Source organism: Helicoverpa armigera, chromosome 31, assembly GCF_030705265.1.
Source record: "Helicoverpa armigera isolate CAAS_96S chromosome 31, ASM3070526v1, whole genome shotgun sequence".
NCBI lineage: Eukaryota > Metazoa > Arthropoda > Insecta > Lepidoptera > Noctuidae > Helicoverpa > Helicoverpa armigera.
Genome location: NC_087150.1, coordinates 5,272,543 through 5,295,514, shown reverse-complemented (window position 1 = coordinate 5,295,514; position 22,972 = coordinate 5,272,543). Strand labels below are relative to the sequence as shown.

General features: G+C 38.0%; 2 protein-coding genes across 3 annotated transcripts in view; both read left to right on the top strand.

The window, feature by feature from the left end:
* The window catches only part of LOC110381334 (protein toll), a 36,385-nt gene that overhangs the window by 521 nt on the left and 12,892 nt on the right, over window positions 1-22,972 (top strand). Inside the window, exon 1 of one of the 2 annotated variants that reach the window (XM_064043247.1) lies at window positions 16,211-16,231. The exons of the other annotated variant lie outside the window; for it this stretch is intronic. The gene's annotated coding sequence lies outside the window, so the exon portion shown is untranslated. Of the gene's footprint in view, window positions 1-16,210; window positions 16,232-22,972 lie in introns of those variants that run through there. 2 annotated transcript variants of the gene reach the window in all.
* Window positions 1,979-4,020, top strand: LOC135119196 (sucrose-6-phosphate hydrolase-like). The gene is made up of 2 exons (XM_064043189.1): window positions 1,979-3,377; window positions 3,926-4,020. The coding sequence occupies exons 1-2, from the start codon at window positions 1,979-1,981 to the stop codon at window positions 4,018-4,020; spliced, it is 1,494 nt and encodes a 497-aa protein (XP_063899259.1).

Genomic DNA, 22,972 nt, shown 5'->3' with positions numbered 1-22,972 from the left:
TAACATTCCGCTTATTTATATAAAGAAAAAACCTTTTTTATTAATTTTAATCCGCATATTTCATGTAAAAATGAAATTGTTAAAAACATAAATAAAGTTTTTTTTGCATTTCGTAAACATCCGCCTGGAAAAAAATGGCGGTTCAATGAATTCTAAAATTAGAAGTGCAGAAGTGTGAGTCAGGAATTCGGGATGCTAGAGGTATGATAACAATTCTGAAAATATTCCGTATAAACTAGGTATATGTATTAAGTACCTACAAAATATAAGGTCAATGGGTCATCTTACAGGACAATTACGAGTTAAAGTCGCACACGAAAGGTTCCGTACCTACCATTATCTGAAAAACGGCCCAAAAATCACGTTTGTGATAAGGGGGTCGCATAAAACATGTTATTTTATCCTACATAGTCTTTAGTACATAGGTAGGTATTTGTTGTTATGGCGATAAAAAAAATACATATTTTTTACTCTACCATGGTCCTTCTTATGCCCTTTACTTATGTAGGTAGGTACCAGGGCCGCGGTAACTCGCGCGAACAATTCCGCAGTAAGAACCTTAGGCCTGATAAACGTCGAACCAAGGCCTACACGCAACACTCATTGTGTTGTGGAGGTCAAAATAGCAGTGATCAGACTATTAAATATTTAACCATAAGCCTTCTAACAATTTAAACCGGTTAACCAGTCCTTACCGCTGTCAATATTTGGATGGGTATCCATCAATGTTCCTCCATGCTTCGGAATGCACCCATACTCACTCAATACTCAATACTTTAATGCATACCATAACCATACCCATCCATGGAGTGACCGCAGTAATTACAGCTTTAACCTTTGACCAGCTGTAAAATAAGACTGGCAGACGTTTTGTCTCACGATAGCAGGTGAGCCATGCTTGTGTGGGTATATGTACATAGTACATGCACATAATGTTTGTATGCGAGCGCTAGTAGGTATAATCATCGGCAAGGATATTGAGCCCTGACCTTCACCAGCGCTGAAGCGATTTATTGGTTTATTGCCTTATGTGTACAGTGCGCAAAGCGATCCCCACTCTTCCGCCGAGAGCTCAATATCCGTGCCGATAACTTTCGTGGCCGAGTCCCGCACTCATACACACACTATGTGCATGTTACATATTTACACACAAGCTTTCGTGAGACATAACTAACTACCAACTTACTCCTACCGAGGCTGCAGCCCTGCCAGGGCTGCGGTATGTTCGCGCTCATTACCGCGGCGCTGGCACATAAAGGGCTTAAGAAGGAACATGGTGGGGTTTAGTCAGTAAGAGTCTGACACTCCCGAGCGCAAGATATACTTAGGAAGTACATACAAACTTAGGAAAGAAGAATTGGTGCTTGCTTTACCTGGAATCGAACATACACTCATACTTGAGAGGTTGGTTCTTAACCCGCTAGACTTGTGTCTATGTCACTCAAAATAAAACACTCAATATGCAATCAGTACTTATAATAATTACTTATAGAAGTATTATCTACGAAAGCGGAGAGCCATAGGGTGAGTATAGACTACAACAGTTTCTCGAGCATTTCTGTGTAATGTAACATTCTAGCGAATGGTACAATACAGGCAAAAGCTCAGTCTCCAAAGCATTTCCATGTAATGTAACGTTCGTGCTAATGCTCGGCGTTATGTTACGGGTAAATGCTCACAGCGAGCGAGTCTTTCGTCCCTTTCATTCCGCGTCACCCCGCAACCGCGCATCGCCCGCACTTGGCTCGACGAAATGTTACACCAATACATATGCTCGTTGGTTTGTAACAAACAGGCGAACGTGCTCGATGTTTTGTTCGTAAAAGGATGATACACTAGAACATCTCATAGAGCGGCTCGTTGTTCTGTTACAAGTAAATGTTGCAGTCTATACTCACCCTTACATGCCATACTTTCGTAAGATAAAACTACTATATATAAACCTCGTACCTACCTTGAATATGTATCACAGTCCATTATGAAGACTCTTCAAGTATACTCAGTGATATTCAGTGTAATAGTGACAGCTTTAGCCTGTGAATTAAGAGAAACAAATGAAGAAATACAGAACAAAAGACAAGTCGAAGAATACATTAATAAGACCAGACCAGTTGTACTTGATAACCCAAGGTATAGACTGCATTATCATATCGCACCGCCAGTGGGCTGGGTGAATGACCCTGCTGGGTTTGCCTACTACAAAGAAAACTACCATGTTTTCTACGAATACAACCCTTTTAATACTTCTTATGGTAAGACACATTGGGGCCATGTGATCAGCAAAGATCTAGTGACATGGACACAACTACCAATAGCTTTGATACCTGAAGAAGAATTGTGTTTCTCTGGCAGTGCGATTGAAGTAGAAGGTACGCTAGTTCTTATGTATACTGCACACAAGAAAAATGAATCTAGTTTCAATGAAACTCAGTATCTAGCATTCAGTAATGATGGAGTGGTCTTCAAAAAGTATGTCAAAAATCCTGTTATTTCGTTTGCTAATAACAACTCTTTGGATTTTCGTGATCCTAAAGTTTGGAGGCATGGTAATTGGTACTACGTTGTGATTGGCAGTAAAAGTTCTGATGACAAAGGCAGGGTCCTTCTCTACAAATCCAAGGACATGGAATATTGGGAATACGTCAGTGAAATTGCCAAAAATAATTACGATTTGGGCTACATGTGGGAGTGTCCCGATTTCTTTGAGTTGAATGGTCGTTTTGTGCTCCTCATATCTCCTCAAGGTCTTACTAATAAGACTACAGATAGGTATCAGAATCAATTCCAAGTTGGATATATTATTGGTACTTTTGATTATGCAACTGGTGATTTTAAGGAAGAGGTAGCATTTCAAGAGCTTGATTACGGTCATGACTTTTATACTACCCAAACTTTAGAACATGAAGGTATAAGACACCTTATAGGATGGATGGGAACATGGTATGCTATTTTCCCTGAACGAGAAGACGGATGGGCCGGAGCTATGACCATAACCAGACAATTGACGTTAAACGGAGACAGAATCCTAATGAAACCAGTTCAAGCTATAGAAAACCTAAGAGGACCACCGATCTTTGACGGATATCTGGAACCTGACAATATAATATCATTGAATCAAACAGGAGAGCTTATTATAACTGTCAACATGACAGAAGACCTAATTTTGAACATCAGAGGTGAGAATGATATTTCTCTAATTATTCTTAAATGGGATATGGCTACGAAGAAGGTTGTATTAGATAGAAATGGTGATATAAGACAAGGGGAATGGAAACCTATGTTGTCAACATCCTGGAGAGTTTTTTTAGATGCCAGTTCTATTGAAGTTTTCTGTGGTGAAGGAGAAATGACATTCACATCAAGAGTTTATCCTAATGGTATGTGGAGAGTGGTTAATATGAGTGTTCAAGCAGTTAATGTTACAGCTTATTCGTTGAATAGAAGTGTTCCTTTGTAAAATGGTATTTTATTAAGTACCCTTACACACTGCAAACTTTTAGTCGGCCCATAGTTTGTTTGGGTTCATAAATCAGTGTGAAGATGAATGGTAGTACGCACATTACAAAGTTCAGGTGATAGACGGTAATAGACCAACTGAAGACTGATTGGAATCCAGATATTTTATTTTAAAAAAATATTCCCACTTGGTGCGGCACTGTTTGTCACACACACCGCATGTATCTCGTGGTGTACTCGCTGTAGCAAACAGTAACACATTGCGCGCGAACATTACTAACATGTCGGCGACACTGCAACCGCCGCGCGAACACATGCTAGCTCTTGTTTAAAAAATATACAAGGTGTTGATTTGCATTTGTGCTATATTTCAGGAGGACATAAAATTCGTAAATAATCGATAGGTATTATAGTAGACGGGAAATAGCTAAAATGCACTGCTTTTTTTGTCATTGTAATGTGTGTGCAGCGCTATTTAATGATTTCACATCAAAAAGTACTAAGTTAGCTATGAGCTCCTCCAAACCTAAAACAGGCAGGGAAAAGGCTAGGCCGATGATCTGAGCCTTCGAACTAGCTATTAAAAGAACTGATTAATTATAGAACTGTACGTGACATCCTATTAAAATTATTAGTACTGTCATATGCGTGCCTAGTTTCAATAATTAGCAACCGCAAACTTACGTGTAGTCGGCCGATAGTTTCAATATTAATATCTCCTGATTTGCTGATTAGCGATAGATTGACTTGAGCCTCATGCAAGTACTATCAAATTCCTATCTCCAGTAAGTTAAACAATAGATAGACAGGATATTGGGAACTGCTTGAAAGGTTCTTCTAACCTACAGACAGACATGTGTTGCTGGGGAGTTTGTTGCGCCACTTCTTCTTCCCAGCAATAGCACATAGGAAGTAGTGAAGGGTGGGCGTTTTGGGGGCTGTCTTCTGTAATTTTTTGACGTTCAAAAGGTGATTTTATTTTGCTGCAAGTCTGCAGTTTGCTCTTATAATTGGCATTACAGCGTCATATCATATCTTTACGTATGTATGTATAGTTATGTAGTATTATGTTATCATTTAAATTGCTCTCATCCGTCCATTCGCGTACAATACGTATTATATAGACTTATGTACTCATACAATCTGCATTGCTAAAAATATCAGACACAACACAAATTGACATTGCTTGCAATTCCTGACCTGACTAACGTATGAAAAAAATACCACTGCTTTTTTGGTGGGAAATCATCAAAAGACCCCTCCCGCTGTGTTTGCAGCGCTCGGGAGTGTCAGACTTTTACTGACTAAACCCCACCATGTTCCTTCTTAAGCCCTTTATGTACCAGCGCCGTGGTAATGAGCGCGAACAATCCCGCAGCCCCGGCAGGCCCTGAAAGGCCACGCTTAGTAAATCAACCACTGTTAGCATAGAATAGTTTAATGTAGGTACAACTCTTGTCAATTAACTTTGCCCCTCTAAATTTAACGATGTCCTGCCAGGATTGTTCGCGCTCATAGTCGCGGCGCTGGTACATGGCGGGCTTCAGAAGGAACATGGCGGGGTTTAGTCAGTAAGAGTCTGAAACTCCCGAGCTCTGCACACACAGCGGGAGCCGGCATTTGATGATTTCCCGTCAATAATAAAAGTCATCTATTTTCGCACGTGCGAAATTTTGTTTTAGTACATATGTTATGGACCAAGTGATAAATTGGGCAGTATACATAATGCCCGGTCATTATGAATAATGCCCAATATGAGAGTGCAATTTGATAATAATTATTCAAATAATCAAATTGACCGGGCACTATACATATTGCCCATGACCTTTTGGGCAAAGTAATATAAACATATTTAATTTCATCTTTTTATTGTTATTGACATTTAACTTAAACTAAATATGTATTAAACCACTTAAATAATCAGCCTGCATGTAATTAAGCATGCAACATGCAGCAAGCATGGCTTCTGTCACGGCTCCGGCGCTGCGGGGCTCCGGCGGTCCCATGCGAGCTTATCGTCGCAGATGGTTTTCACGCTCACCACCGCAGCTTCGGCTTGCTGGCCGGCACCGCCTGCCAGCCTCAGCCGCGGAGGCGAGCGTTAAAACTACCTGCGCCTCAGCTCTCAGGCCGCCTTGACCCTCCGCGCCTACGCGGTTTTGAATTGCACTCTAGGGGTAGGGCAGACAAGACTACGTGGAGTCGATTTTGCAGCGATTCGTTTTCGTCACTAAGTTCAGTTTTGAATCCAAATTTAAATTCTACCATAAAAAAAACGAGCCAAAAAAAATGAGATCAAGAAAAACGAGGCCGAGTTAGTAAATTAGATAACAATTGAGTATTGACAGTTAGTAATTTGATGACAACAAATAATTTATTAGAACAACTGCCACCCTCGCACCGCATAAAATATAGCTTTATTATCAAATTGCCCAACTATCATGTAGCAATATAATAATGCCTGTGCAATGTGATAAATAATAAAGTTAAGATAGTTATTAATCACTTGGCCCGATAAAGCTAGACATTATTCATAATGCTCGGGCATTATAAATAATGCCCGAATTAATCACATGGTCCATAACATACACATACAATCTGCATTGCTAAAAATATCTGACACAAATTGACATTGCTTGCAATTCCTGACCTGAGTAATACGTGTGAAAATTACTAAAATGTGCAGGAACTACTTTAGGGAAATATCGCCATAATAACCACTGTTTTTTTAGGTGGGACGTCATTTGAGAACTTCAAATGACGGCTCCCGCTGTGTGTGCAGCGCTCGGGAGTGTTAGACTCTTACTGACTAAACCCCGCCATGTTCCTTCTTAAGCCCTTTATGTGCCAGCGCCGCGGTAATGAGCGCGAACAATTCTGCAGCTCCGGTAGTCCCCAAGAGGCCTCGCTTATTAAATCAACCACTTTTGGAAAAGAATAACGTCAAATTTAAGTGCAACAATTGTCAAATAACTTTGCCCCTGTAAAATCAGCGATTTCCTGCCAGGATTGTTCTTGCTCATTACTGCGGCGCTGGTACATAAAGGGCTTAAGAAGGAACATGGCGGGGTTTAGTCAGTAAGAGTCTGATACTCCCGAGCGCTGCACACAGCGGGAGTCGTCATTTGATGATTTCCCATCAATAATAAAAGTCATCCATATTCGCATGTGCAATTATGTTTAAGTACATTTTGACTATCATACAAGTCACTTCGAACGGCAAATGATTTCTCGTAGTATTAAATATTAATCATGTAAGCTAATGACTAGGAAAGTACCCATTAATGTAATTACTATTCAACATCAGGTGTAAAATCAATGTACTCGTGTATAATAATTAGCATTATGTATGCATGAGTGATTGTGTATTGTTTTGTTTATTTATGAAAGATTAGCAATTTTTAGCGTTCTTTTATATTTTCTTCAAAGATTAAAAAGTATTTATTACTATCTTGTTGGGATATAACCAATATTAAATGTATTTATTATGCTAAGAAAATTTTTGTACCATTATGCCCCTTAAAATACTTATTTTATTCTAGTTTTCAGTCTTTGTTGTTATCAATTGTCTAACTACTAGTCTAACCAAATGGTATTGGGTTGCCTGGGTTGAGGGGGTCAGATAGGCAGTCGCTCCTTGTAAAGCACTTTTACTCAGCTACATCGGGTTAGACTGGAAGCCGACCCCAACATAGTTAGGAAAAAGGCTCGGAGGATGATGAATTGTCTAACTATCACGGTCCATACAGCCTAGAGACAGACGGACAGCGAAGTCTTAGTAAAAGAATGCCGTTTTACCCTTCGAATACGGAACCCTAAAAACACAGAAAAGTCCAAAACAGTATGTCTAACTGCGCCACGCGGTTTCACCCGTATCTCATCTTTTCATACCCGGATAAAAAGTAGTCAATGTCTTCAGCTGGATGCGAGAAGCCGAAAATCGATCTCAGTGGCGTGCACTTGGAGAGGCCTATGTCCAGCAGTGGACTGCGATAGGCTGATGATGATGATGATGAATGTCTTCAGAATCACCAGTATAAAATTATAAAAGTGACTTTGTAGGTATAAATATTTCCTCTTACACCGCGTGGATGAGAGTTCAGGTTCGTAACCTTGGAGGCGCGCGTTCGATTCTCAGAAATGTATCACTGTGTTTTTTTTTTATTAAGATTGTAGATATCTTTACAGTAACTGTTAATAAACTAATGTTGTTGTAACTCCGAAAATTCTTACAGTTCAAACCCATCCTCCGAGCCTTTTTTCCCAACTATGTTGGTGTCGGCTTCCAGTCTACAAGGAGCGACTGCCTATCTGACCTCCTCAACCCAGTTACCCAGGCAACCCAATACCCCTTGGTTAGACTGGTGTCAGACTTACTGGCTTACAGTTCAAATGTAATCCAAAATACATTGCTAATTATATCTTGGACACCTTAGGAGCGTAGGTTTGAAATAAAAACATTTGACTTTGACCAATGACCGATTAAAGGTGAAGAAAAACATCTCGAGGAAACCTTGGCTAAGATGTCTGAATCAGAAAATTATTTGACTTATTAAAAAAAAAAAAAAAAACAGTAAAAAAATTAAAAAATGCGGCTAAAGTCCTATTAAGATTATTTTCCTTTAGTAGAGGGCATACGACCAAAGTTCAATAAATAATTTAAAACCAACAAAACGAAGTTTCAGATAAAATACACTACAAATAAAAGTAATAGTTTAAAAAACTAAAAAACACGCTTTTAAAAAATTACAAAATAATTAGGACATTTAGTTTGATGAAAGAAAGCGTGGAGCGCTTATGTAATCTTTACTCTTTTTTGTATTCCTGACAGCAAACCCTTTGATTTGACACCCATATCATGGGGGTGGATTTCAAATAGCCAGTCCGCCATATTGGAGAGGCCGCCATATTGGATTTGTTATGACGTTTCTAGCTAGTCATGTATTGTCATCGGAACTGACATCGTGTGCAAAATTTCACCCTAATCGGAGACCTTGGGTCAAATTAAGATTGCAAGATTTTCTTACATACTTAGTTACAAGTGAAGCTAATATAAGCATGTTAATAACCTAATGAAAATACATACTTATTAACACGTGCACATATTATCTCTTATGGGTGTAAAGTTGCAACATACGACCAAAGTTCAAAAAATAAGCTAAAACCAACAAAACAAAGTTGCAGATAAAATACATTGACGAAAAACCCCAATGACAATATCTGAACTTTGTTAGAATATATACAATACATTCTATCATTAATAATGTAGTCAAAAATCATAGAATACGATTTCGGAAAACACGCTAACTAGCAATCCCAATATTTTATCTATTTGTTGAATCGCTAACTAGGGATAGAATTTTGAGCCAAGTGCATATGATGATGTCCTCCTAGCCGATTATCGGCTACGGCGGCTGTTCTCTCTCATGTAAGGAGATCAGCCAACTGTGCACGACATATTATAGTGCACGCACATTTGCTTGGACACAGGTGCACTCACTATTCCTTCTCTCTCTGCGCGCGATGGGACGGCAATCCGACACCACCGGAGAGAGATCACAAGCAGGACCGACAAGCAAGACAGACGAAAGATGGAAATTGGGAATGATCGTAGTTAAACTTCGCGTGTTTGTCCGTGGATTGGTGACCATTCTATGATATATATAAAGAGTTCCTCCGTCTATCGGAAGGCTCGGTGAATTGGTCCCGGCTGTCATTTGAACATATTTGGCAGTCGTTACGGGTAGTCAGAAGCCAGTAAGACCCGGTTGTTCGAAGCTCGGTTACGTCAAGGTTAGGGTTAAATTCTAGTTACAGTAAAATTTTCAGGGTTTAAATTCAAAAAGCGTTGTTGAAGTACCAGTTAGTTTTACGAACGTTAAAATTTCATAATACAAACGTCAAATTAACCGTGGTCAAAACTGACATCGGTCAAATTTTAACTTTAACTTTAACTTTTTTAACTTTTAACTTTAACAACCGGGCCTAAGTCCAACAACCAGTCTTACCATCGGGTTTGAAACCTGGGTCGGGGCGATATCGCTTTGTAGGTTTTAGAAACTTTCACAAAGCATCCCGGAGTCTGGAAGTTGTCAGTGTTACACCCCCGTGCCTGGGACGCCGACGAAATGCTACTCAGTAGCAGTCGTTGTTACAATGCCACGTCAGAGGCCGTCAGGCGGAGTTGACTACACTCTGACACTAGGGCTTGTTAGCTGATTAAACTTGCAGCTCACTCGACGAACAAGAAAGTTACTATTATACATACAAGGCCAACAAGATGTGAGCACAATGCAGGTGTTTTAACATCCATAACTTATTTAAATTGTCTTCGATATAAGAATTATTGTTATTTGATAGACTAGTCTAGCTACTATTGTTAACGGGTTTCCTTTCCGATCAGGTGGTCCCAAAGTATATTATTTAAGATCGTCATTCGTGGTGGCCTAGAGGGTAAAGAACCAACCTCTCAAGTATGAGTGTGTGTTCGATTCCAGGTCAGGCAAGTACCAATGTAACTTTTTCTTACTTCGTATGTATATCTTGGACGCCAATGACTGTGTTTCGGATGACACGTTAAACTGTAGGTCCCGGCTGTCATTGAACATCATTGTCAGTCGTCACGGGTTGTCAGAAGTCTTACCTAGGACAAGCAGTTTTACCTAGGAGTATTGGGTTGAGGAGATAGGCAGTCGCTCCTTGTGACACACTGGTACTCAGCTGCATGCGGTTAGGCTGGAAGCCGACCCCAACATAGTTGGGAAATGGCTCGGGAGATGATTATATTGTGATAAGGTTGAAAATCGTCTGATAGATTGGGGTAGGTTGATGTACTGGCGTGTATACCAATAAGTATTATTTAAACGTTATCATTTATTTACATTCGTTGTAGCCGAGTTCACATCGAGATATATTTTTATCTTCTCGCTTAAACCGGTTACGCGAAGACAGGTTTCTAAGGAAAACCAAGTGTAAAACTGCTTAGCGAAGGTTTTTATTTGTTTTTATTATTATAAACAATAATACGTGACTTGCTGTTTTGTGTTTTTATCCAGGTATCGTGGTACTTCCCGTACCGGGATAAAATATAGCCTATGTTACTCGGGGATAGTGTAGCGCCCCAACAGTGAAAGAATTTATCACATCGGTTCAGTATTTTCGGAGCTTTCCCAACTATGTTGGGGTCGGCTTCCAGTCTAACCGGATGCAGCTGAGTCGAAGTGTGCCATAAGGAGCGACTGCCCTATCTGACCCCCTCAACCCAGTTACCCGGGCAACCTGATACCCCTTGGTTAGACTGGTGTCAGACTTACTGGCTTCTGACTACCCGTAACGACTGCCAAGGATGTTCAATGACAGCAGTGGGTTTAGAGTACAAATATACAAACAAAAAAAGGTTCCCTAGGTAAGGTTCTTTATAACATTAGTATAGATTTATGATCAAAGATCAAAATATATAGGTATCAGGTGTTTAATAAAAATAATAAATAAATTAATTATTTAACAAAAAATCCCACAACCCACAAATAAGTTCTTGAACTTTTAACTCTTTTTTTCGGTAAATTTTAATTTTTATTCGGTTTTACCGATTTCGTTGCGATATAGTAAAAGCCACTGCGGTTAGCACGGTAACTGTTAAGGTCGTAAAACCGCAAATCTCATAGTTAATTAATACTTCAAATAAACTAGGTGTCTTATTTGAAATATCCATTAAATATTATGAGCTTTATACGAATGGGTTTTCATACCAAAAGAGGCAGTTAAAACAGTAGTTTTTAGGGTTCTGTCCCCGAGCGTTAAAACGGGGCTCTATTACTAAGACTTGGCTGTCCGTCTGTCAGCAGGCTGTATCTCATACACCGTGATAGTTACACAGTTGACATTTTAACAGATGATGTATTTCTGTTACCGCTATAACAATACTGAAAACTATCATAAGATAAATATTTTACGGTCTCCCATACAAATAATGTGTTCTTTAATAGTACGGAATCCTTCGTGCACAAGTCCCTTTCGCACTCAGCCTGTTTTTTTTTTCAGAATAATATACTTAGTTTTAAAACTTAAAAACCGCATGCGAAAGTGTCTACCACTAACTAAGGATTTCCGTGACCCAATTAATAACTAGAAAGTATATAAACCAAAAGCTTATACTTATATGTATTAACATAACCGGATTTATCGATTTTCCCACTGTAACAGTGATTTTCCCAGCCAATTTACTACTTACTTTATAGTTCAATAATGACGTAAGTATTGTTACGTCATAATGACCGAAACATGGGTTTTTGTTTACCAAACCTGACCTCGGTATCTCGTCAAGTGAATTGACGGATTAAGCGTAAAAAGATTTTTAATATAACTCGCTGTTTTAATCGCGGTCTGGGGGAAATACTTCCCTGTACCGGGATATAATATAGCCTATGTTACTCGGAGATAGTGTAACTTCACAACAGTAAGAGAATTTTTGAAATCGGTTCTGTACTTTAGGGACCAGTGGACACAGACAAAAAAAAACTTCTTTATATATTAGTATAGATTAATTAAGTGACGCTGGATGCAGGTCGCTTCCAACAGGTATCTGTGGAGATCTAAGGGGGAGGCCTGTGTTCAGCAGTGGACGTCCGCCGCCTGAGATGATGATGATGATGAATTAAGTGACAGCCATCTTTCATGACGAGTTCTTCCGTATTTCGGATGGCACGTTAAATTGGTCCCGGCTGTCATTTGAACAACTTTGGCAGTCGTTACGGGTAGTCAGAAGCCAGTAAATCTGACAACCAGTCTTACCAAGGGGTATCGAATTGCCCGGGTAACTGGGTTGAGGAGGTACAATACGCAGTCGCTCCTTGTGGCACACTGGTACTCAGCTGCATCATTAGACTGGAAGCCGACCCCAACATAGTTGGGTGCAGGCTCGGAAGATGTGTCACACTGCGCAGTAACATATTTTAAGAACAAAACAGTCTACTGCGCAGACAATGCTAACTTCATACTACACGTCAGAGCAAGTTTATAATACGTATAGTCGGTAATTATAATTGATTGCTTTAACGATTATAGCGTGTTATGAACGTGATAATGTCAATGACATAAAATTTAATTTAGTCATGTTTCTTAAACCCCTTAATTTAGTTTTTTTTTGTGACGTCATAGTTTATATCCGGATGTAAGAGGTTCTCCCAACTGGGCGAGATTGTTCGCGCTCATTACCGCGACGCTGGTACATGGCGGGCTTGAGAAGGAACATGGTGGGGTTTAGTCAGTAAATCATCATCATCATCATCATCATCTCAGGCATAGGACGTCGACTGCTGAACATAGGCCTCATTTTCCAATAAACAGCAATAAACTTGCCAATACTTGTACATAATAACTTTGACAACTTAACTAGAGGGTTTATCCAAGAGTTAACCAATTGCGTAATTGCGGATCTTACAGTTAGTTACCACAGCATCTTATGCAATGGAAATCTGTAGATTTGGCTTAAACAATCTAAATCTATACTAATATTATATTTAGAAATATTTGCAGGTACCTTTAGCTCAAGCAATTTATACCAATATAGGTACTTAGTATAAAAATAAAAAATATTTTTTGTCTGTTTTTTGTACCCTGAAGGCTCAGAAACTATAGAACCGATTTGAAAAATTCGTTTACTGTTGTGAAGCTTGACTGTCTCCGAGTTACATAGGCTATATTTTGTCCGGGTAAGGGAAGAAGTTCCCCGGGACGCGGGTGAAAAAGCTAATCCGAAATAAAATTCAGTTAACCATTCATTATAAAGCTACAAAACAAATCTAGACACACGGCAGTGTGTCCGCCAAGTTCGAGCAAAAAAAGCGACACACCGGCCGTGGGTTATATTACACGAACCATTTCGGGCCAAATTCGACCCCCCTGTAACTCAAAATCTATTTTATTCACGCATATCAAATTTCTAGTATCTGTTGAGACCCCCTCACTTATCTAAAATACAAAATTTCACTAATATACCTATTGTAGGTCTTGAGATATTGACGTCAGAAAATCGCTATTTTACTATACACTCACTGATTGACTGACTGACTGACTCACTCATCAAAAACCTAGACCACTTCCAATGGTCGTATTGACTTGAAATTTGGCATGGAGGTAGGTCTTTATGTCAAGGTAAAGGGAAAAATCTGAAAATGGCCAAGTGTGAATCTCTTTCGAAAATAACGAATGTGTAACTTTGATCCACGAACATAATATGTGATAACATGTCATGTCAGTCAGTTGGTAAATGGACTAGCCATTTAGTTAATCTACTTCATTTCTTTGTAAGAAACATAGTGCATATTAAAAAATCTAAAAGATAGTATAAATGAGACATTTCTTTAACTAACTTCATCATAAGAAAAAAAAAATAAACAACCTTACAAAAATAAATGAAATCCCACCCAAAACAAAAATGTGAAAGACTGCCAAGTTCGATAATATGGGAATGCTTCGCCTATAAAAGAAGTGAGATCTGAATAAGTACCAAGTTCCATACACATACCTCAGTTAAAAATAGTTACTTTTTAATGATGTTACTTGGCAAGTTTTAATAGAAAATTAAATACTTGATTCATTGCGTTTAGTAGGTTTATAACAAGATGTATGAAAACTTGCCATGTAACATCATTAAAAAGTAACTATTTTTAACTGAGGTATGTGTATGGAACTTGGTACTTATTCAGATCTCACTTCTTTTATAGGCGAAGCATTCCCATATTATCGAACTTGGCAGTCTTTCACATTTTTGTTTTGGGTGGGATATACTTTAAAGCTGAAGATTTTGTTTGAACGTGATTATCTCGCAACTTTGCAACTTGAAAACTTTTTTCAGTGTTAGAAAGCCCATTTATCGTGGCGTTTTTATCCGACTGTGTGAACTAGTAATATTATAAATGCTTCTATAAAATTCATCAAAAAGTTTTCGAACCCGTGACCTAAGGTTATTGTAATATTATCTAATCATACCAAACCTATTTTAGAGAATTATAAAAAATACGATAAGAGCACGCGCAAACTACAAACTTTTAGTTGACCGATTGACGGCCCATTGGCAGAAAAAATATCATTTTTTTGTAATCGTGAATTTAACCAAAGTTTTTAGTCTATCTGATACCGAACAAATACTTCATCGTTGTAACGTGTGTACTTCCATTCATCTTCATACTGATTTATGAGCCCAAAGCAACTATCGGCCGACTAAAAGTTTTGTAGTGTGCGCGCGCTCTAAGAGCCCCCGCAGACCACAGACTTTTTATCGGCCGATAGTTTAGTCGGATTGGACTGCTAGTACGCACACCGAGCCAATTAAACAGTTTAGTCGGTGATGAGCGCGCAAACTATCACAACAGTCTGCCGACTATTTGCTAGTTTCTAACGAACTGGTGAAAAGAGTGGTCGCACCGCACAATGAAAATTAATAAAACATTATATAGAAATGTTATTATTGTGCTCATATACAAGAGAAGGAAAATTAAAAAGAGAGCCCGAGAGTATTGGGTGCATCCTATCTTTAGTGATAGATTATTAAAAGGAAAATTTTACAAGCCATTCCAAATTACTCCATTATCTGAAAAATATTTTCGCCTTTTATCGAATGAGCATCCACCGACCGACCATTCGCTGTCAAAGCTCGGAGCGAACTGAATTTTCAGCTTAGTCGGCCGACTAAAAAATCGTCATGTGTGCGCGTGTGGTAGGGAGCCAATACTGATTATACGGTCGGCCGATAGTTTGCCGACAGTTTAGTTTGAATGGAATCGGGAAGCCCATCAAACTTGTTTATCGGCCGATACCAAATCGTCATAGTGTGCGCACTTGCTTACATCTGCGTACTGATTAAGAGCCCGACCAAACTATCGGCCGATAAAAAGTCTGTGGTCTGCGGGGGCTCTAAGGGTTTTCCCTAAACGCAAGCTTACTATCACTAGTTTTATTATTTTTTTTGATAATATTTTAGTCTGCTAAATAATAATTTTAATAAATATATTTCATGTGACTAAAGCTCATTTCCCTTATCCCTACTATGTTGGGGTCGGCTTCCTGTCTAAACGGATGCTGCTGAGTACCAGTGTGCCACAAGGAGCGACTGCCTGTCTGTTCTCCTCAACCCAGTTACTCGGGTAACCCGATACCCCTTTTTTATCGATGGCAAAAATCATCAAATGACTCCCGCTCTGGGTTTGCAGTGGTGAGCTCCTTCACCAGACTCTTACTGACTAAAAATTCGTCGTGTACCTTCGTAGGCCTTTTATGTACCTACCAGGGCCGCGGTAACTCTTTCGAACAATCCCGCAGCCTCGGCGGGAACCCGATACCCCTTTGTTAGACTTCACACAGACAATATTGCTTTTAATTATATTTTTACATAATTCTGTATTTCCAAACCAGATAAAAAAAACACTTTTCCTCCACTTCAGATCTGCCATCTGCATTTATCTGTGAAATAATCATCATCATTATAATTAATTGTCAAACGCCGATTCGACCAATGAGCGGCAAGTATACGGCTGGTTCCGATTTGGTTCTCGTTATAGTAAATGTTGCAGCCCACCCTTTTATCAGTAGTGTGATAAATGTTATCGGGAACAGACGTGTGAACTTTGCAAATAAATTAATTAAATTAAATTAATTGTGCTGTGGTTTTAACATTGATTAAGTGTGATTTTTGTTATTGTGTTGTTAACAAATATTGTGTTTTTTTTATAATTTGCAACCGGTTTTTAAAAAGGAGGTTGGATTGTTTTTGTTAAATGTAAGTGTATTTTTTTTTTAGTTGTTTTTGTTTACACTTGAGTGCAGTGAATTTGGGGCAGTTTGAAATAGTTTCATTGTGTGTGTGTGAACCGACTTAAAAATTAGTTCTGTTTATATTTGTGTAGGATTCTCGCGCGTTAAAGTAAATACGCTATTATTAACTTTTTACATAAGTAGTTTGGTAGTTTTCTTTCGTACATCCTGCTTATGATCTCTCTCCGGTCTTATCATCTCTCGTCTCGTTAGTTTGAACTTACCGAGAGTGAAGGAATAGTGAGTGCACCTGTGTCTGCGCAAATGTGCCTGCACTATAATATGTCCTGCGCCGCTGGCTGATCTCCTTACATGAGAACAGCCGCCGTAACCGATAATCAGCTACAACGTCATTATTATTATGTTTAACACGTGTTCGTGTTTGGTTTGATTCCGTTCATTCTACGAAATGTTTTGTTATTTGTTTGAGACGAGTCCTTGAAAACTTATTTGTGTGTTTGTACCATGTCTAACTATGTTATGACCGTGATGTCCAGATGGTAATTGAATTTTTGTAACAGATTAAAAAAGGGAATATGTCAATTTGGCTTGATATACCTTTTAATATAATTATGTCCCATATAATAGTCTTCCAAGATTAAGGCTGCTTTTGCTGGCTGGCGTGCTATGTTACTGCCAAGTTTATTCAAAATACATCCAGTAGTTTAGTGTGAATATTGGCAAATATTAATTAAAAACTTATGCATTTGCGCACTTTTACTATCACTGTTGTAGAAAAAAAAAACATGTTTTAAAGGCTGTAAACAATAATATACTTTGACATTTGGCCTCAATCGCGATAGTTCGTTTTATACTCTTGTTAAAACATTTTAATACAATAATTATGTTTTAGTTTTATGTTATTTTGAACGTTGCATGTATTGTGATGATGCAGTACTCTTTTTAATTATTTTCCTAGCCTGTATTGTCTCACTGCTGGGCAAAGGCCTCCCCATTTCGTCTCCACACCTAGATCTTTTGAGTGTTCCCAGCAATCAGGATTGTAGTCTTCTTCCTCCGAGCCTTTTTCCCAAACTATGTTGGTGTCGGCTTCCAGTCTAACCGCATGCAGCTGAGTACCAGTGTGCCACAAGGAGCGACAGCCCTATCTGACCCCCTCAACCCAGTTATCCGGGCAACCCAATACCCCTTGGTTAGACGGATGTCAGACTTACTGGCTTCTCACTACCCGTAACGACTGCCAAGGATGTTCATGATGATGCCAGGATTATAGGTGTAAATAAATAAAATAATACACGTGTCCCGAGTCCCGATTTTATCGCCAACAAGTGTACCTAATCACCGGATGCTTAGCATATGCACTATCATTATCATATTATTGTTTTTAACATTAAAACTAAATAATCTATATTCAATACCAATATAATAAACGAGGAAACATTTGTTTGTTTGTACCCTAATTACTCCGAAACTATTGAACCTATTTGAAAACTTCTTTCACTGTTGGAAAGCTACACTCTTCCCGAGTAACATAGGCTATATTTTATCCCGGTACGGGAAGAAGTTCGCCCGGGACAATGATAAAACTGTAGCGGTAGTAATATTATCACTCAATAACATATTGTTATAGTAATTTCCTCGTTATTTTGTTTGTACATATTTGATTTAAAATCATTAGCTAAAAGCTATTCATTATATTTATGATAACAAATAATTACTGCATATTATCTGAAATGAAGTGTGTTCAATATCCAAATCTTTTATTTACAAATAACTTTTTACAATAACTTAATAATAAATATATATACAACATACAAGTAACTTATTACCTAATATATACACTTACTATAAATAAAAATATTTAAAAAATTGCATCAAAAAACTCCTCATCGCTGCCCACCGGGAGTGTACCCAAGAGGCTGGCAGCATTGCCACGTTGGATGGCAATGCTTACTTTTTGGCCAAAATAAAAACCAGCCCTTGGGTCACCTGAAGTGTCAGCAAGTCGCTTAGCGATATCCTTATATAGGAGATGAGCACTTGGACCCCACGGCCCGAGGGTTTCAACCCCAAACGGCTCAAAGGTATAGTTACCCACCAGGGTACTATATTTGCGCCGTTTGAGGTCCTCTGCAGCCGCAGCAGCGGAACCAGCACATCGCGCCGAGCTAGGAAGGTGAGAAATATCCAAATGGTTCTAACAATGTCAATATTATACCAAAATATATCGGGTGTTTCGCACCTAATCACATTAAATCCTATCACATAGGTATACTTTATGATATTCTATGGTGAATTGTAAAAAAAATAACCTAATCCATTCAGTGGTTTAGCCACAGGAGTCATTTTTCGTTTTCCTAATGTACAACATCATGTGTAAATCCCTGTGGAGATCAAAGGGGGAGGCCTATGTTCAGCAGTGGACGTCCTATGGCTGAGATGATGATGATGATGATGATGATGATGATGTGTAAAGCAGAGATAAAGTTAGGAGTATCGAATGTGTTGACCAGTTTACAGCTGTCAGTTTTCAAGGGAGAATTTCCGTTGTTCTCTTATACATATGGTGTTCTAATTCTCGCATATTTTTATTCTATTTACTTTGTTTGAAAAATAGTTTTTTTCTTTGTGCTAATCGACATATATTAACTAGTATATTAACGTGTTTGATTTAATGTGTTTAGGTACGGAACACCCAATATTTTTTGGGATAATATTGAAATTGGATTTTGAACACATTTTATTTATACTTCCAAATTATTACACTAGTTTACAAAATCAAACTTTTTGCCTGTTGCCGTGGATTTAATGGCTGGTAACATTCACTTATGTTTAGTTTTTATTAATTACACCCGCAAAAATTTTTTTGTAGCTCGACTTTACTTGTTATTGACTTTCTCTTTTCTGAACCTTTTTCAGTCGCTGAAGTACGTATTTTATTGTAATTATACAAATATGTGAAGTTTTTACAACACGAGTAGTTCAAGGAGGCGTTGTTTGAACAATCCAAACCATGTTTGTTACTTATGTGGAGAATATGTGTTTGAGAAGAGTAGAAATGTCATCAAAAACGCTTAAATATACTTATTTTTTATATTTTGGAATGTTGTTAGATAAAAATGACAAATCTTGGGCTCCTGATTGTGTTTGTAAATCGTGCGTTGAATATTTAAGATTATGGAAAAGTGGTAAAAGAAGTACATTTCAACTTAAAACACCAACTATTTGGAAAGAATCGAAAAATCATCTCGACGACTCTTACTTTTGTAGCGTGAACATAAACAGCTTAAACACCAAAAATCGAGCTAAATGGCAAAACCGAAGTAGAACATGTGTTTAGCGAAGAGTGTAGCATTCACCTGAACTTTCAGAGAATAAAAATTATATTGAATTTTGAAAAATTATAATGAAAATTATGTTGAACTTGTCGAAGACCTGCTTTTACAAATAAGAGGTATGGGATGCAATTTGAGCATAAAGTCACTTCCTCTTCAGTCATCTGGACAGATTTCCAGAAAATTTAGGAGATATGAGCGAAGAGCAGGGAGAACGTATGCATCAAGATTAACGTGTCATGGAAGAACGTTATCAGGGTTTCTGGGATGTAAATATGATGTCTGACTAATGCTGGGGTCTGATACGCCATTTCCCAAAGTCTACACATAAGAGAAGAGCTTTAAAGCCAAGTTTTTTGGAACTTAACAATTAATATAATTTTTAAACAAATATTCTTTAAGGTAAATCCACGTTTTTTCTCTTTAAACCGCACTTAGCTGAATCTCAAAAACTAGAGCTGATAAAAAAAAACTACTAATAGTTTTAAATATGGTTAAATATGAGTAGTCAACAACAGCTTAAAAAATCCCGGCAACAAATGTACTGTAAACTAGTGTTATAGGTACTTCCAAAGGTGAGGTCTTCATAATAAATTCGTAAGTTCCAAAGTACAAAGTTTATGCACTTTTTGACCGTTAGCGGGAAATTTAAATATAAAATGTATTTTTTGATATCTTAAGTTTTTCTTTTCTAATATACTAAACCATTTATTTCAGATATTTACAATAAAGATAAAAAACTATCCTAGTAAAAACGAAAACTAAAAAGTATCAAAATATCATTAGTGCCAATACCTTTAAACCTATTTAATTTCTTTGTTTAAAACTGCGAAAGTTCTTACATTTTAAATTTATCTCTACATAAATGCACAAATGAAATTATTATATTATTTCACACTTGGTTACTATTGCTCTTACCGGGATAGAATATAGCCTATGTTACTCGGGAAGAGTGTAGCGCCCCAACAGTGAAAGAATTTTTGAAATCCGTTCAGTAGTGTCGGAGCCTTTAGGGAAAAAACAAAAAAAAAACCTTTATATTGGTATAGATCATAGATTACTTTACGACTTAAGTAAAAAAAACAAAAAAACATTTTCAATATGAATTTTCCAATCCTTGCGTTCACCTTATACAAACAACTTTTAGGTTTTTCCAACAATATTATAGTCGTTTTAAACTAAATATATAATAATATAAATGGACGGTCAATCGTATGACCCGTCGAAAGATAATAATGTGAATATCAGTTTTATATATTTTGCATGCTATCTCACAATGTTTCTGCTATCAGTACATACCAATATATACGTACACGTGTGCTCGTTAAAATACTACATTTATATAAATCGTTGGGTAGTTCATCCTCCTCCGAGCCTTTTTCCCAACTATGTTGGGGTCGGCTTCCAGTCTAACCGGATGTAGCTGAGTACCAGTGTGCCACAAGGAGCGACTGCCCTATCTGACCTCCTATACCTCAAAATCGTTGGGTATTAATTAACATCATACAATTGTTTTAACTTACCCCTTTTTAAGGTTCCTTATCCCCAAAAAGCCTTGCTGGTCCATCTGTCACCAAGCTGGATATTTTTGGATAATAATATGGAACCCGTGATTACCTATCTGACCTCCTAAACCCACTTACCAGTTAGGGCAACCCGATACTCCTTGATAAGACTGTTTGTCAGACTATCTGGCTTCGGACTACCCGTAACGACTGCCAAAGATGTTCAAATGACAGTCAAGACCCAACAGTTAATGTGTTTTTCAAAACACGGAGGAATTCGTCATGATTAAATAGCCACCCATGGAAGCCGACCCCAACATGATTGGGAAAAAAGGCTCGGAGGATGAAATAGCCACCCATCCACGTATCTATTGCACTAAGTGTCGCTTAAGGGCTTATTACACTTGATTAGATTCAGTCGTCTAAATGATTCAGTCACTTAATTCAGACAAATGTAATGGCATTTAGGAAGATAGGTTTCATTACATCATTTAGAAACCTAGTTAAACAAAGCTAATTCTTCTTCTTCCTCCTGCCCTGTTCCCAATATTATATACCGTATTTGAGGTTGGCACTATATCCGTCCTCGGTCACATCCAAAATCTTCCTCACAACATGACTTATTCATCCTCTCCGGTCATATCGGATTATCGTCCCATCGGGTTATGAGAGTGAAGGAATAGTGAGTGCACTTGTGTCTGCGCAAATGCTTGTGCACTATATTATGTCCTACGCAGCTGGCTATTTTCCTTACATGAGAACAGCCGCCGTAGCCGATAATCGGCTAGATATCATTATCATCATTTTATTGATCCAGAAAATAGTCTACTGACATAATAATGTACTAGTCTATAGAATTTTTGGCATACAGGAAAAATTCTACCTGAAATAGCGTCTAAAAATACTATCAAAATTGCAGAACAGCTGAAAAAACATCTCGGTTATAAAAAACGCGTTCCCGCCTTCTCAATGTGTAAAAATAACTTCTTGCTACGTACACAAGTGCTTTATGAAAACATCTACGTACATATACAACGTATGTATCTCATCGCCGATTCGCTCATTAACTCATAACAAGTTGGATAAAGTACGCTATTTGTAATTAATATCAATATTGTATCTCACTTGTTTGGCCAAAGAAATAAGGACGATTTGCTACATACCTACAACCACCTGTTCCCTGCAGTTTCACCCGCGTCCAGTGGGAACTACTGCCCGTACAGAGATAAAATATAGCCTATGTTACTCGGGAAGAGTGTAGCTTCCTCAATTTCGGAGCCTTTCTTACTATGAAATCTGCTATTACCCAGTATCAGTTTTTGCGTTCAGATAGGCAGTGGCTCCATGTGGCACCTGCATTGTATAATTTTCTCGGAGTCAACCTATAGAATATTGTAAATACGTCTTTTTTAAATGAGTGTCCATGGAGTTTCTTGCCGGTTCTTCTCCAAGAGACCCACTCCTTGGAACCGTGCACCTAGCTTTTTTCATTTTTTAAGCACTCTTTCATATGTCTATATGAAATTAAAACCTTTGACTGGTACTCAGCTGCATCTGTTTAGAGTTTAGACTGTAAGTCGACCCCAAAATAATTAAATAAGGCAGATGACCATTCATAATAAGATTTAATTTAATAAGTTGAATAAAAATGCAAACGAGATAATATAAACGCCAATACTTCTCTTATCTCTACAAATATACACATGTAGTACATTATCATGAATTTAAATATATAAATATACTGTTTTATCGTACATATTGATATAATTGCAGTTTATTGCAAACCAGTACCAGCTGCAGTATTTAAAAGGGGCGTACATTTGTGTCACAAAGGATTTGCAGTTTATAAGTGAATCATTCTAATAATATTATGGACGAGAGATATCTTGGTACTTTACATACGCT

Excerpts from the sequence above, each read along its gene's own strand:
- LOC135119196 (XM_064043189.1), top strand. The coding sequence starts at position 1,979 with ATGAAGACTCTTCAAGTATACTCAGTGATATTCAGTGTAATAGTGACA. Across the intron at positions 3,378-3,925 it reads ATCAAGAGTTTATCCTAATG|CGCTATTTAATGATTTCACA; the intron begins GTATGTGGAGAG and ends ATGTGTGTGCAG.